The sequence below is a fragment of the Mirounga leonina genome, unplaced genomic scaffold (assembly GCF_011800145.1).
Source record: "Mirounga leonina isolate KUSES-001 unplaced genomic scaffold, KU_Mleo_1.0 Mir_172, whole genome shotgun sequence".
NCBI lineage: Eukaryota > Metazoa > Chordata > Mammalia > Carnivora > Phocidae > Mirounga > Mirounga leonina.
In genome coordinates, this window is record NW_023270442.1 from 12267091 (window position 1) to 12281542 (window position 14452).

At 42.8% G+C, this 14452-nt stretch overlaps 2 protein-coding genes across 3 annotated transcripts in view; one reads left to right on the forward strand and one right to left on the reverse strand.

The window, feature by feature from the left end:
• The first annotated feature begins 28 nt into the window (after positions 1-28).
• Positions 29-9294, forward strand: SOD1 (superoxide dismutase 1). The gene is made up of 5 exons (XM_035017588.1): positions 29-237; positions 5025-5118; positions 6801-6870; positions 7698-7815; positions 8907-9294. The coding sequence occupies exons 1-5, from the start codon at positions 166-168 to the stop codon at positions 9012-9014; spliced, it is 462 nt and encodes a 153-aa protein (XP_034873479.1). The 5' UTR covers positions 29-165; the 3' UTR covers positions 9015-9294.
• Positions 9295-10948: 1654 nt separating this feature from the next.
• Positions 10949-14452, reverse strand: part of SCAF4 (SR-related CTD associated factor 4) — a 57886-nt gene continuing 54382 nt past the window's right edge. For both annotated transcript variants that reach the window (XM_035017587.1, XM_035017586.1), the window contains exon 20: positions 10949-12891. In XM_035017587.1, the coding sequence (XP_034873478.1) occupies positions 11963-12891 (929 nt within the window). In that variant the 3' untranslated portion in view covers positions 10949-11962. The remainder of the gene's footprint in view (positions 12892-14452) is intronic.

Consider the following 14452-nt stretch of genomic DNA (forward strand, 5'->3'; position numbering starts at 1 on the left):
CGGCGATTGGTTCCGGGCCAGGGTGGGCGGGGCGCGGAGCTCCGGCCTATAAGGGCGCGCGGCGCGACCACCTCGGTTTGCGTCGGCGTCTTCTGCTGCGTCCTCCGCCGTCTTCGGAGTCCTCACAGCCTTCGGAAGCCGGACCGGAGCGCGGCCTCGCCAGCCATGGAGATGAAGGCCGTGTGCGTGCTGAAGGGCCAGGGCCCGGTGGAGGGCACCATCCACTTCGTGCAGAAGGCAAGGGCTGGGGCGGCGGCCGGAGGCCGGCGGCGAGGCCGTGCCCGCGCACCTGTGCCCCCGAGCGGCGGCCGGCCGGGCCTCGCGCCGCCCTCGTCACGCCCCCGCCGCGTCGGGTCTGCGGGTTCGCGCCGCCCGAGGCCTCTGCCCCGCGGCGGTGCGGCGGCCGAATGCTGAGTCACCGGGCGGGCCGGGCGGGGGCGGCGGTGCGTGGCGAGGCCTGGGCGCGGGTGCAGGGAAGGAGCAGCGGCCGACCCTGGGGGCGTTGCTCGGAGCGCGGGCCCGGGAAGGAGGGCGGAGGCCGGCTGGCCCGAGGGCCTGGGCCGCCTCCGTGGCGTCTGTAGGCCGGGGCGGAGACGTGACGTTCTTGAGGAGGCTGTGGCCCTTCCCTTGCGGGGTCGTTTTCTGGGTCTTGAGGCTCCTGCGGACTCGAGTTGCGCAGTCCCGGGCCTGGCCCGCCCTTGGGGCGGGGACGGGGGCGGGGAGTGCGGCAGGGCCACCTGGGCACAGTCGCATCCGTTAGCCCACTTTGGGGCTTCCTTTCCGCTCAGGGGTCTGCAGCGTGCAGCCTGTGGGCACGGGCGGTCCCGGGGCGGGTGTCGTACAGGCCCGGAGCTAAGAGGATGGCTGGCACTTGGTTCGTTCCGAGGGTCCTGAAAAACAAGAATCATGTGACTGTCGAGGCAGAAATGAAAGCCTTGAGTCCCTGAAGCAGGAATTAGTAAAAGCTTAATGTGCACAGACACCGGAAGATAGTCGTGAACCGGGAGCACTCAGGCCAAACCGTGGAATGAGGATGAGGGGTATATGGTCATAAAGCGGCTTATATAGTGAGAAGGCAGGGACTGCTTATTTTTCACAGTGATGGGTCATGATAGTTTTCTTTTCTTTTTTTTTTTTTAAGATTTTTTATTTATTTATTTGAGAGAGAGAGAGAGCATGAGAGGGAGGAGGGTCAGAGGGAGAAGCAGACCCCCCGCTGAGCAGGGAGCCCGATGCGGGACTCGATCCCGGGACTCCAGGATCACGACCCGAGCCGAAGGCAGTCGCTTAACCAACTGAGCCACCCAGGCGCCCTCATGATAGTTTTCTTAAACGGTGAGAAATTGGTTAGTGGTTACCACATACCGGCCTAGGGATTCAAACAGTATTAGCTTTTGCTTAGGATTTCCAGAAGCATAAATAAGAAATGACCGGGGTCAAGTTAGTCTTGCAAAGTAAGCCAATTAAGCTATGCTTTTATGACTAAATTCGTTTTGTCTGATCGGGGAATTTTCAAGGCTGGTTTCCATGTTTTTGACTTTAGCAGGACAGAGACCTTATGTGGCCCCTTACAGAAAAGTTTCTGACCCTTGCTGTAGGTCATGGTCAGGCTGTAAAGGCAGAGAAGATGGCCTTGGACAAAGCTCCTTTTCCACCTCCGGAGATCTAATCGACTCCCTTGTTGGTTGTTTTCCAAACCTGTGATTTTTTTTTTTTTTTTTTTTTAAACCCTGGGTGCACAGTAGCCCCATTTGGGGAGCTTTTAAAAAAAATGTTGATTCCAGAGCCCAACTCCAGATCAGTTATATCAAAATCTGTCAGGGTGCAGTCTGACCATTGCTGTTTTTAAAGTTTCCACAGTAGTACTAGTTTGCACCAAGAATTGAGAACTGTTGGCAGAGGGTAGTGGATAGGGTTTGGGAGTTGGAAGTCAGATGTGGAGAGTTTCACTTAACTCTGTTGTTGGGGCATTCATTTAACCAAATTCTCTGTAAAGTGGTTTTGAAATTGCTCTACCAATAGGCTCACTGCTGAAATGGTCAAAAAATAAACTATACAGGGCGCCTGGGTGGCTCAGTTGGTTAAGCGACTGCCTTCGGCTCAGGTCATGATCCTGGAGTCCCAGGATCGAGTCCCACATCGGGCTCCCTGCTCGGCGGGGAGTCTGCTTCTCCCTTTGACCCTCCCCCCTCTCATGTACTCGCTCTGTCTCATTCTCTCTCTCTCAAATAAATAAATAAAATCTTTAAAAAAAATAAAATAAACTATACAGAAGTACTCAATAATATTGCAAAACATGGGGCGCCTGGGTGGCTCAGTCGGTTAAGCGGCTGCCTTCGGCTCAGGTCATGATCTCAGGGTCCTGGGATCGAGCCCTGCATCATGCTCCCTGCTCAGCGGAGAGCCTGCTTCTCCCTCTTCCTCTGCCTGCCTCTCTGCCTACTTATACTCTCTATCTCTCTATCAAATAAATTCTTAAAAAAAAAAAAATACTGCAAAACACATGTTTTACAAGGAAGGTGCTTGTGATAAGACTGTCCCCGAAATCTTAGTGAGGTTAGGAACTGATGGAAAACTGTTGTTGTACTTGCCTTGATAATCATAACAATATTTAATATACGAATGAGATTTAATCTTTAAAGTGGCTTACAGAAATGTGAGAGGACATGGAAAGTAATCTTTGAAATTTATGCGAGGGAGCTTAATTTTTTCCTTTAAGTGGTTTCCAAATTTTCTGGAAAAGGCTTTGTCATTTGACTAAATTTTGCTGTTTTCAGTTGCCAGACTTTGTTTTGCTCCTCTTCTTTCCTTATATAATTTCGCCAGTACTAGAGAATCTAAGAAGCCTCTGAGGGATACCTTCCCTCTGGCCATGGAGAAATGGCTTGGGTGTTAACCTTCAGAAGCCAAGCTGTGAATCCATACATAATTGAGTTTTTCCACCTTCCCTGAGTTGCGGGTGTGGCTCCCTCTTTTAAGTTCCAAACTTCATTTTGGTGGTGCTGTTTGCACCTGATAAAAGATCCTTGTGTAGTTAAGCATTATAGCTCTATGGCTATGCAGGAATGTTAAATTGGAAATAAACTGTATTTGTTTGGCCTAGAGTGTTAAAATTTTGGATTAATTTCCAGTTTTTAAAAATCAGAAATTTCCACCTGTGAGTCCAAATTACTAGCTTTTCTTGAAAAATTTGGAGATCTGCCCACACTGAGCCCTCATTAGCTCCGGGCAGCACCCTGCAGGACTGAGTTTATATTCCTTTTTGCTTCCCTGACCTGTTTCAGTCAAAATAACAGCCTGGCCCCTATAGCGTTGTACCCAGGCAGCTTACTGTTGAAATGCTCATATGTGCTCTGTGCATTACCCATTACCCATTAATGGAGGCTTGGAAGAACCTGCCCTTTTGTCTCTATGCTGTTGATAACACAGTGCGTTTTGGGGAGAAACATTCATGTTTTAGTTTTTCCAGAATTAAAGCTTAGAAGAATCCTAGTCTCTTCTCAAAAAGAAAAGCAAAGAAGGGGACAGGAGTTGACATACTACTTCCTTTGAGCAGTGGTATTTATCCAGTGGAAAGTCAAATATCCAAGACTAACACCTCTTGTAACTGTTGGCCCTGGCAGTTAAAAAACCTAGCTAAAGGGCGCCTGGGTGGCTCAGTTGGTTAAGCGACTGCCTTCGGCTCAGGTCATGATCCTGGAGTCCCTGGATCGAGTCCCGCATCGGGCTCCCTGCTCGGCAGGGAGTCTGCTTCTCCCTCTGACCCTAACCCCTCTCATGTGCTCTCTCTCATTCTCTCTCTCTCTCAAATAAATAAATGAAATCTTAAAAAAAAAAAAAAAAAAAACCTAGCTAAAAACAAAGACACCATCATGTGTTGTATAACTGTGTGGTATGGATGCTGTGTGCATTTTGTTTTTGTTCCTAAGATCTCTTAGCTGTAAAAGTTAACTTCCTTTATTTCTGTATGCACCCTGCAGCACTATTACCTATTACCATTGCCTGCATGGCGATACCTGTGTGTTTTTCTGCTGTAGTGTTTTTATTGCCCTTTCTTTTTGGTCTCCAGTGGAAAGGTTATCTAGGTTTGAAGGCCTAAAATGACTTTGGAAAACAATACCGTTGCTTAGACCAGAATCAGTCACCCAGGGAAAGTGGGATAGAATATTTTCTGTCTATTAATAAAAAATATCTATGCTGGAGACTGATAAATACCCCCCCTAGTGGGTGAGTGGAGAACGGGGATCCTACGACAACTAGTTGGACATTTCCAAGGTGTCTTTTTCTTTTCTTTTTTTGATGGCAAATCTGTATGTTTGCTCGGAAGAATGTCTGCATGAAGAAAACGAGGTGCTATGATGTGCTACCATTTGTGTTAAAAAGTTTGATATAGGGCGCCTGGGTGGCTCAGTTGGTTAAGCGACTGCCTTCGGCTTGGGTCATGATCCCGGGGTCCTGGGATCGAGTCCCGCGTCGGGCTCCCTGCTTTGCGGGGAGCCTGCTTCTCCCTCTTCCACTCCCCCAGCTTGTGTTCCCTCTCTCGCTGTGTCTCTCTCTGTCAAATAAATAAATAAAATCTTAAAAAAAAAAAAAAAAGTTTGATATATACTCATATATTCAGCAGGTGCAAATATAATGTATTCAAAAGCATTTACAAAATAAAGAAGAACTTATTCTTGTTACATATCCATTGTAAGGGAGTCAAGCCTACAAAGTCTATAAATCCACCATTTTTGTGCTCACTCGCCCCTCTGCTAGGTGCGTTTTCTGTGCTATTGTGATACCTGCTGCATGGCTCCTGCGCTCTGTTAGAACAAGGTCACATCTCCCTTGTGTTGGTCCCCAGCCTAGAACAGTTAAATAGCTTGCTAGAAAGTGGTAGGCCTGGGATTTGGACACAGATCTTTTGACTCCCACGTCCATGTTCCTTCCATTTTCCTGTGGTTGGTAAAGGTAATTCAACTGTTTTCTTTATTCAGAAGCGCTTGCTCTCTCAAACTTTTTGCACTTTTCTTTGACTAAAGGGAAATGGGCCTGTTGTGGTGTCAGGAACCATTACAGGATTGACTGAAGGCGAGCATGGATTCCACGTCCATCAATTTGGAGATAATACTCAAGGTGAGTATTGTGTTGGTCTAGTGACTCCTACTTGTTTGAGCTAGTAAGATAAATAGGACCGGGTAGAGCTACCCTTAAACATTAAAAACCCTCAACATGCAGGAAAAAAAAAAAAGTCAGTAGGATTACTAAGGTTAACCTTAGGGAAATGAGCCAAAAAACTGGTTTGTGACTCTTAAGTGTGGAAAGGAGAGGAAGAAGTTGATGTTTTTTTGTGTTTTTTTGTGTGTGGGTTTTTTTTTTAAGATTTTATTTATTTGACAGAGAGACACGGCGAGAGAGGGAACACAAGCAGGGGGAGTGGGAGAGGGAGAAGCAGGCTTCCCGCTAAGCAGGGAGCCCAGTGCAGGGCTCGATCCCAGGACTCCGGGATCATGACCTGAGCTGAAGGCAGATGCTTAATGACTGAGCCACCCCGGCGCCCCGAAGTTGATGTTTTTTAAGCATGTTTATACCTTGATTATAAAAAGAGTTTCAAGTATTTTTTAAGAAAACAATAAAAAACAAAAAATTAACCTACTTTCTTACCTTCCATAGTAATCTCAGGTGTTTGTGAGCTGGGGTTGAGGGTGGATGCATCAAGCACAGGGTCTGCATTTATTTGCATTACTCTGTAAGAATAGCTCCATCCCTCCAACACAAGAGCCTTAGTGGGACAGAAGGTAAAATCTGAAAAAAAGAATGTAAACTATTGGTGCTTTTGATTGAGTTTCATTTTCTCAGTTTCGGATTAGAAGCAAGTTAACAAAAGCTTATGGGTTAAATGCATTTAGTCATCTTTTACTATATTCGAGTAACCTGAACTCAGTGTTTACTTTTTATGATGAGAACCTGATTCACTCGTCTTGCTGGATTTGTTTTTATGTTCTGTAATTTGGTTCCTATAAAAATTGTGATTTAATGACCAGCTTTGATCCATTTTGCCAATTGAAATTCCTCAGGTTGCTCTTTTTTTACTGCCTCTGTTTTGGGAGGCATTTGCCCTGTGTCTTTGATTTACTGTGCTACTTCCCTTAACCTGTGTGTCTTCTCCCTGGGGAAGCTGGGTTGAAGCTGTAAACAATGGAAACTCTTGGTCACCTGCTGAGTGAAGAAAGCCTGTCACTAAAGAACCTCCTGCACTGTGGTGGTGGTTCTGTGAGAATGGCTTTCCCTGAAGCACAGGAGCGCCATTTTTCCAGAATATATTCTGAATGCCGCCCTTGGAATTCTGTGAGGCAACAGCCTTGGCTCATAGATAGAAGGTGCCATTTATATTCTGCTTGTACCGAGTAAAGGCCACCAACAGTAGTTGCTGGTAGTATGTTGCCGGGGAGGTAAGTTTCTTGTAGTTAAGGTTCGCTACCTTAGAAACCAGGATCATAATCATGGGATTTTAATAATAGAAGAACCATGAAGATCAAGTCCTGGCCCTCTTATTTTACAGGGCAGTGAAGAAGCCAAAGCCCAGAGAAGGGTATTACCTTTACTGGTGTTACACACTAGTTAGAATTTGTTTCTACTGCTTGCCTATTTTGTTTATACTAAGTTGTTGCTTCCTGTTTTTATGAACCTAGAAGTCATGATGGTACGTCAGTATTTTCTGTATTTGAGGTTTTAGCAATGACCAGTTTCTTTTTAGAATTTATTTTGAAATTCTGATTCATAATTTGGCTACCTTTGTTTTTGTTTTTGGCAAATAGGCTGTACCAGTGCAGGTCCCCACTTTAATCCTCTATCCAAAAAACACGGTGGGCCAAAAGATGAAGAGAGGTGAGTGACAAAGCGCTTTAATGCTTACTAAAATTATGGCGATGGCTTGTTGGGGTCAGTGTGGGTATACTACTTGCAGATTGCATGCTGATGGAACTGTGAGTAGGCCTCCCCACCTCTGCTCTTGAATTTGTTGCCCCCCCAAGTAACCCCTTGGCCCCAGGTGCTAGAGCGGCTTACTCTCTGGGCTGAGGAATTGACAAATGGGGACAATTAAGACGATTTGGTTTTGTAGCATTTATTGAATATAGAACTATAATACAAGTGCCAAAGGGAACTAATACAGGAAATGTCATGAATAACAAACAGTACTGTCAACCACTAGCAATATAAACCATCATTGTGAAACACAGGAAGCCTTGTAGATAAAAATTTGATACTGAAAATTCAGTGAGTCCATTTGTGTGTTTCCTGAGAGCCTTTCAGGAAAATATTAAATTTAAGGACAGGGATTAACTTATTTTAATAACAGAGGCCTGGCACATAGCATTCTTAGCCATGCCAAGTATTAACAGGTTTAACTCAGTAACTCCGAGTTTACCCTTTGGTACTTTACCTCTGACATTAGAGATGTGCCCCCATCCCACGATTCTTCCCAGAGCATTACTTTGTAGATTTTAAGTTTTGTTTGAAGAGCAATGTGTCTAGAATGTCAAGTCGTTTCTAGTTGTGTATGTTCCAAAATTCTGTCAATCTGGAAGAGTGGGTCCTGATACATTCCATATCCACCTCTTAGTGACCACCCTTATATATGTGACTCACCAACTAGCCTGATGTTAAATGGAAGTCAGTCCTAATTCCTGATGCTTTTTCAAAACTGTTATTAGGCATGTTGGAGACCTGGGCAATGTGACTGCTGGCAAGGATGGTGTGGCCACCGTGTCCTTGGAGGATTCTCTGATCGCACTCTCAGGAGACCATTCCATCATTGGCCGCACAATGGTGGTGAGTTTTCATATGCTAGGATATGTGTACCATTTCTTCTAATACACAGACATGTATCTTTTCACGAGTTCATGATTATTAATCCTGGTTTCTAAGGATCCACGTACATTGTACCTTTAGTTCAGATTAGGAAGAGCAATTACTTTATATGATTACAGTGAAGGTGAATTAATGATGTAGGTGGTTATGACACTCTTCTGTGGAACTGTGGTCGTTAAGTAGGTTACATTTGGTCATATTAGATGTGTACTGTGGAAACAGCAGTAGTCTTTGTCTAGTTTTAAAATGGCCAGATTTTCCTGCCACAATTGAGTGTCCCCCTTGTAGTTAAACAGAACATTTTGTTAAGTCTAAAATCTGAGACGGACCTCAGCGTTAGTATTTATTCATGTCTGCAGGTCACCATCACTTGTTTAACGTGTGGGAAGCGATTGCCCTGAGTTACCCACGGGAGCTGCATCTGGTTCTCGCAGACACCAAGTAGCGTAGGCTCTGTGTTGCCTGCCCCAGAGGACAGTTAACGTTCTGTAGTCCTTTCCTTCCAGGTGACCCTAGAGTTTTCTTCAGCTATAGTTGTGAAGCAGAAAAATCATTGATCAATGTTTGAGGAGCCAAATCTAAAATACTATTTAAGTAGTTGAAGATACTTCTTATTTACAGACTCATAGTTCATGAGGCGCATTTTTGAGTTTCTTTAGAAATTCACTTTCATTCCCCCCGCCCCTTTTTTTTCCCCAAAGTGTTTATTATAAAAGAAGGCTATTTACTCAGGCTACTAAAATTTCTCCCAGAGGATTCAAACTGGCCCATGGCAGCCTGTAACACTTGTCTTGGGTTTTTAGTATTTTGTTTAGATAGCAACACTTACCTAGTGTTTACAGCGAACTTAGTCTGTATCATGAAGAAAAAGCTTTGAGTAGTAGTTTCTATTGTTTAGCACTAGATCAAATATTAGCATATTTCCTTGCTAGGATTATCTTAACGTGATCTTTTCTAATATTAAGTGGTTCTTAAAAGTCTTTTGGGTATTGTTGGGAATAGGTGGTAATTATTTGACAGTGCTGTGTTAATGTTCTTAAAACTTTTTAAAGGTCCACGAGAAACGAGATGACTTGGGCAAAGGTGGCAATGAAGAAAGTACACAGACGGGAAACGCTGGGAGTCGTTTGGCTTGTGGTGTCATTGGGATCGCCAAGTAAATATTCCCTAGGATGTGATCTGAGTCCTGAGTAGCTACTGTGTTATCTTGCTAGTTGTAGAAATTTAACTTGATAAACATTAAACACTGTAACCTTAAAAGTGTAATTTGTGTGACTTTTTAATTGCTTTAAGTACCTGTAATGAGAATTGATTTATGATCACTTGGAAGATTTGTATAATTTTATAAAACTCCTATTCAGTTAAAATGTCTGTTTCAACGATCTCTGTATTTTGCCAGGCTTAATAATCATATATGGGTATTAAACTTAATTGTCTGAATTTCTTCAATTCTCATTCAAGCCCGCAATAAATACACCATATGGCACTGAATTTTGAACCTATTAAAGTATCCAAATTGAAACTCTAAATTAGCTCTTGATACTCATACATAGAGCTTGAATGGAACGGATTTAGTAATATGTTGACAGATACTACCTGTTTCATAGAGGTCGCTTTTCGGAGTGTTTTAAATAAGATAAGTTGTTTAAATTTTTAGCAGCTGGTCTTTTAGCTAACACTAATAACCTCAATTGGAATCTTGGTTGGACAGATATCGTTTGTCAGTTTCAGGGAAATTAAGGTTGTTTCCCTGATTAGCTACTTAGCATTTTGATTAAAAAAGTACTTGTTTATTTTAAACAGAAGATGTTACGGTTTGAGAGAACGCTTTGATAAATTGTGAACAGCAAGTTATAGTCTCAGCTAAGAGTAAATTTACCTACCTGCCAAAATGGCACATATTCCACGTTTTATACACCTATGAACATTTAGTTTTAAGTAGAGATTGGCACAATCTGCTTCCAAGTTAGCCATTGAAAGAAAGTTACCATAGCATTTTAAGATGGGACCAAGGAAATGTTTGAATGTGGGTTATGTCTGTTTAAGAATTTACATATCCAGTTAGTAAATTTAAGTCGTTCTCTTATTGTAAATACTTAATTATGTACCTATAGAGAAACTGCTTTTAAATGAAATGTTAACCTAATTCAGGTTTGACTCTGGATTACAGTTTTAACTGAAAATTGTAGAATATTTCTGAGAAATCAGAAATAAGCTACAATTCTGACTGATCATAAATATATGATATACTTTTATCAAATGTGTAGGATATTGGTTAGGAGAGGAAAAGCCAGCGTGGAAAAGGACAATTTGTAGTGTTCTCAAAGTTTTAAAATTGGTGAAAAAAGAACAACATGCTCAGAAGTGGTTAAAATCACGGTCAGAATTGAAAAACAGTAACAGATTTCACTAATGTACAGTTTTGGTGTACATATGTGGGATAAGACTCACATATAGGGCCTCACTTGTGAGCCTCAAGTGTAATCACTACCACTTAGTACTTGGGGGGGGGGGGGTTGTCATGTGCAAATAGGATGGTTCCAATACCTTACAATTGGATATACGGGTTTTAAGTCCTTGAAATCTGAACACTAATCAGATGTATATTTCTTTCCAGAAGCAGTTTCAGTTAGGACTTTTAAACCTCTCAGGTGGGCCAACATCAAACGAAGGACAAGTTTTATAATTCAAGTGCAGATATCAACTTGGATTTTCTCTCCTTTTCTAAAGTCAGGAACACAAGAACATTGTCCTAGATACATTCTCCCCATCAAAACAAAGGTCTTGCTGCAGAGTACTATTTAAAAACCAAAGTAATAAAGTAGCTTCACCTGGGGATGAGGGCAAAGAAAAAGTTACCTGCTCAGCATGCTAAAACTAGGACAGTTTAAAAAGGTAATTTAAGAAAAAAAAGCTTCAACAAGGCCATAAATACTTGGACTGTGTAACGACAGGTCTTTTCCTTGGCACTGGGGAAAGCAGTTTTATGGAACTGCTTTTCTGTACTATTTTAGATACAGGTTTGATTTGGCTTTGGACGTCTTCAAGTAATAATAGTTCTTGGATAACCTACATCTATTTTTCCTAGTTAACCCGACAATTTAAACAAAGAAAATACTTTATATGTTCTTATATGTGACAAAAAGTTCAGTCTACCTCTGCCCAGCAGGGGAGTTTAAAAAATGTTAAAGAAAGGCAACAGTCAAGGCTTGTAAGGAAACAATAGGTTGCATTTAAGTCCTTAAACATATAAAATAAGACAAAAAGCTTTTAGGTTGCAAATGTTAACCTTGATTTCTTTCACCCTTCTGAAAAATTTAATGGGATGTTAAGAAAACACTCAAACTTATTTCTAGTAAGTAATACCCAGGCAATCAGATAATTCTGTAGTACAGTCGGGTACTTTGGGATCCAGTTTTTCCCCCAGCAAAATTTCTCTTTACAAATTAATTAGGGCAACATTTACCACAAATCCAATGGCAAAAAAGAAAACCGTGATTGAACTGCAAACTAACAAGCTTTTCGATTAACATTAAAACAACTAACCTTTACACCTTGTGATTGAAATGCTGAAATTCAGAAGTATTACAAATGAAAGTGTTTGAGAATAACTACATAAAGATGTCTATTTCCATCAAATAAACAAGTCTAATTTAGACTCCAATACAGTATTAACAGCTCAAACTTTGATGGTGAACAATCCTTTTCCACCTTAATGCAGTGTAGGAAGAATAGCACACATTAAAGTTTGTTATGAAAATAGAGTTTATTAAAAACATCCCTATTGTTTTGAGGAGCTTTCACCGTTACCTTGTCTTAAATTAAAAAAAAAAAAATAGAGAGCACTTCTAATTACGATTTGTAAACTTTTTAAAGTCAAAACTTTTAAAAAGTTACAGCAAAAAGGGTAATATTTATTCATATTTTCAGTATTTTTTGTTATTTTGTGGCTATTTTTAAATAGAAGGGAAGCAATCAAATTGCTTACAAGACCCCACCAACTACTGCGGGGCTGTGATATAGCAGGAGCAAATATAATACAGCATCTGTACACCTCAAGCTCTACACTCCAGAAGTGTCACTGTCACATTTTGACAAATTCCAGTCTCTAACGAGGAGCCTCTGCTGCTGAGCCAGAATCCTTTTCGGGTTCAACGGATGAGGTAGCCTCAGCAGGTAGCTCTTCAGAAGATTTTACAACTGCAGACTCAGACTCCCCCTTATCAAGTTCTGAAACAGTGTCTACATTTCCCACTTGGCTAATGGGAGGTTCAACGGTTTTGTTACCACCTGCCCTGTCTGTGACCTCAGGCTTCTCCTTTCCTCGGTTTTCTTCCTTCTCTCTACGAGACTCTCTATCTCTCGAATCTCTCTCTCTGTCTCGATGCCCACTAGAGCGTCTATTCCTCTCTTCCAAGTCTCTGTGCCTGTCCCGGTCAGGGCTCCTTCTTCCCCACTCTCTCCTCTCACGATTACTATTCTCTCTATCATCGTTACGGCTCCCATACCGTTCCCGGTCATTTTCCACCCTATTTCCAAAAGATCTTCTTCCAAACCTCTCTTGGTCTCTACCTGAATTGAACTGCTGCCTGTTATCATTTCTAAACGGCTGTGGCGGCGGCTGCGCAGACGGCGGCGGCTGGGCGGGCGGCGGCTGCTGCTGTGGCTGCGGCTGGGGCGGCGGCGGCGGCTGGGCGGGTTGCTGCCTGCCGTCTCTGTCCTCGGGGCCCCCTGGGCCTGGCCCTGGGCCCCCAAGCCCTGGCATTCCGCCCGGCCTAACAAAGGGGCCATGCGGTGGAAAGGGGCCTTTCATTCCATGAGGTGGAGGCATTCCAAAGCCCCCCGGTCCTGGAGGGGGGCCTCTGTGCATCATATGCGGCGGCATGGGGCGAGGTGGCATCAGAGGAAACCGCTGTAAGTGCGGTGGAGGCATTCCTGGAGGGCGCTGAAGTGGGATCAGGCCAGGGCGGGCACCAAGAAGACCAGTGGATGGTGCCTGGAGCCCAATCACAGGACCAGGGGCAACTCCTTGGGTACCTAAGAGAAAGTAAAAAAGAAAAAAGGATGTAAAGAACAGAGAAGATGGCATTCTGTTTTCACCTGTTTCCTGTGGAGCCTGAATCAAAATGAAGTTCAATCCAGAATCTTCCAATCCTGTGTTGTTTGCCAGTCTACCTGTGAGAGACTCAATGTGATGGCCCAGTAACAACCATGGCACGGTCTTGCAGATACATACTATATATTCTATGAAGATATATGTCTATAGAATTAGCGTATGGATAATTCGTATCTAACGATGGTGGAGGTCAAAATAAGCCGGAAAAGGAAATTACAACATACCAATTTTGGAAAGTCTCCTATAGCCTTCACCAGCAGCTCTTTGGTAAAATACTTAAAAGCATTTGAGAGATACAATGGACTAGGCCTAATGAGAAAAGGCTGAACTATCTGAGCCAATTCTGAAAGCCAGCTCAGGTGTACTCTTAGGAAATTTTACACTTTAAAGTCTTAATACGAGAAACAAATGGGGTCACTGACCCAGAAAATCCACTGAAGAGGGAGGTCTCTTTGATTCCATGTCGTTCAGATGCCTTACTATATACAGTAAGCATCACTTGAACAGTAATGCTTATAAAATAAAGATTGATACACCAGTGGAGAGTTTATTTTTACAGGTTCTTTTTCAAAGCACAGCATAAGGTGTAACTTGCTAGGCCACAACGACGGAATTATGTTCAAAGTTCAGCCATTCATCTTCTATTCATTCTTCCTAAGGCGGCAAGACGAAGTTGGTGCTGTTGACAGCAACAAGGACATACTGGTTTCATTTCCCATTTACATGAGAGTTTGCTCACACTTTGGTTTAAGTCATACAAATTCAATAATCCAGCATTTAAAATGATATGGCAAACAGTATGGATTTCTGTTTCAGCTCACCACTTAAGTAACAGAAAGGCATCATCTCTCTCTTTGCAAATACCAGCATCACAAGCCAAATACAATGACCAACAGGAGTAACTCATTACTGTAACATTGTAACTGTTAACACTGGAAAATATTCCAGATGTTGGAATATGTACTATTTACCCATGTATTGCAGAAAGGCCTCTGAGCAAGTTATGGGTTATGATTCTTGACCAAAAATGGTAAGAGAAATGCATGGGTGACACTGATAAAAAAAACAACCCAAGAGCAAACCCAATACTTTAATACTAAGTACTTCCCCCCACCCTAACATCAGCTTGAACCACTTCCTCCCACGTGCTTCAGCAAACATTCAACAAGTCCTGCTCGCTCCTAAATTTTTTGTGTAAGAAATACGAAACAAAAGTCTAACTTCAGTTTCTGCTCCTCACAACGTGTGGTCCAATACTGTTCTGTCAGACTTAAGGACTAAATAGAGTGGACCTGAAAATAGAGGTACAGCAGTTTGTAACTTTTAACATGAAGACTCAACAACCTTGGTATTTACTTACACACAAGACCTTCCTTCAAATGCTTAAAAAGTATGGTGAAATATAATCTCACTTAGGAATGACCTTGGACATGTGCCTCAGAAATGAGAATAACACCTGCCTCTTGTTGAGATTAAATGGGA

Coding starts and splice junctions, on each gene's coding strand:
- SOD1 (XM_035017588.1), top strand. CDS start 166: ATGGAGATGAAGGCCGTGTGCGTGCTGAAGGGCCAGGGCCCGGTGGAG. Junction 5,119..6,800: donor ATTTGGAGATAATACTCAAG/GTGAGTATTGTG, acceptor TTTGGCAAATAG/GCTGTACCAGTGCAGGTCCC. Junction 6,871..7,697: donor GGGCCAAAAGATGAAGAGAG/GTGAGTGACAAA, acceptor AACTGTTATTAG/GCATGTTGGAGACCTGGGCA.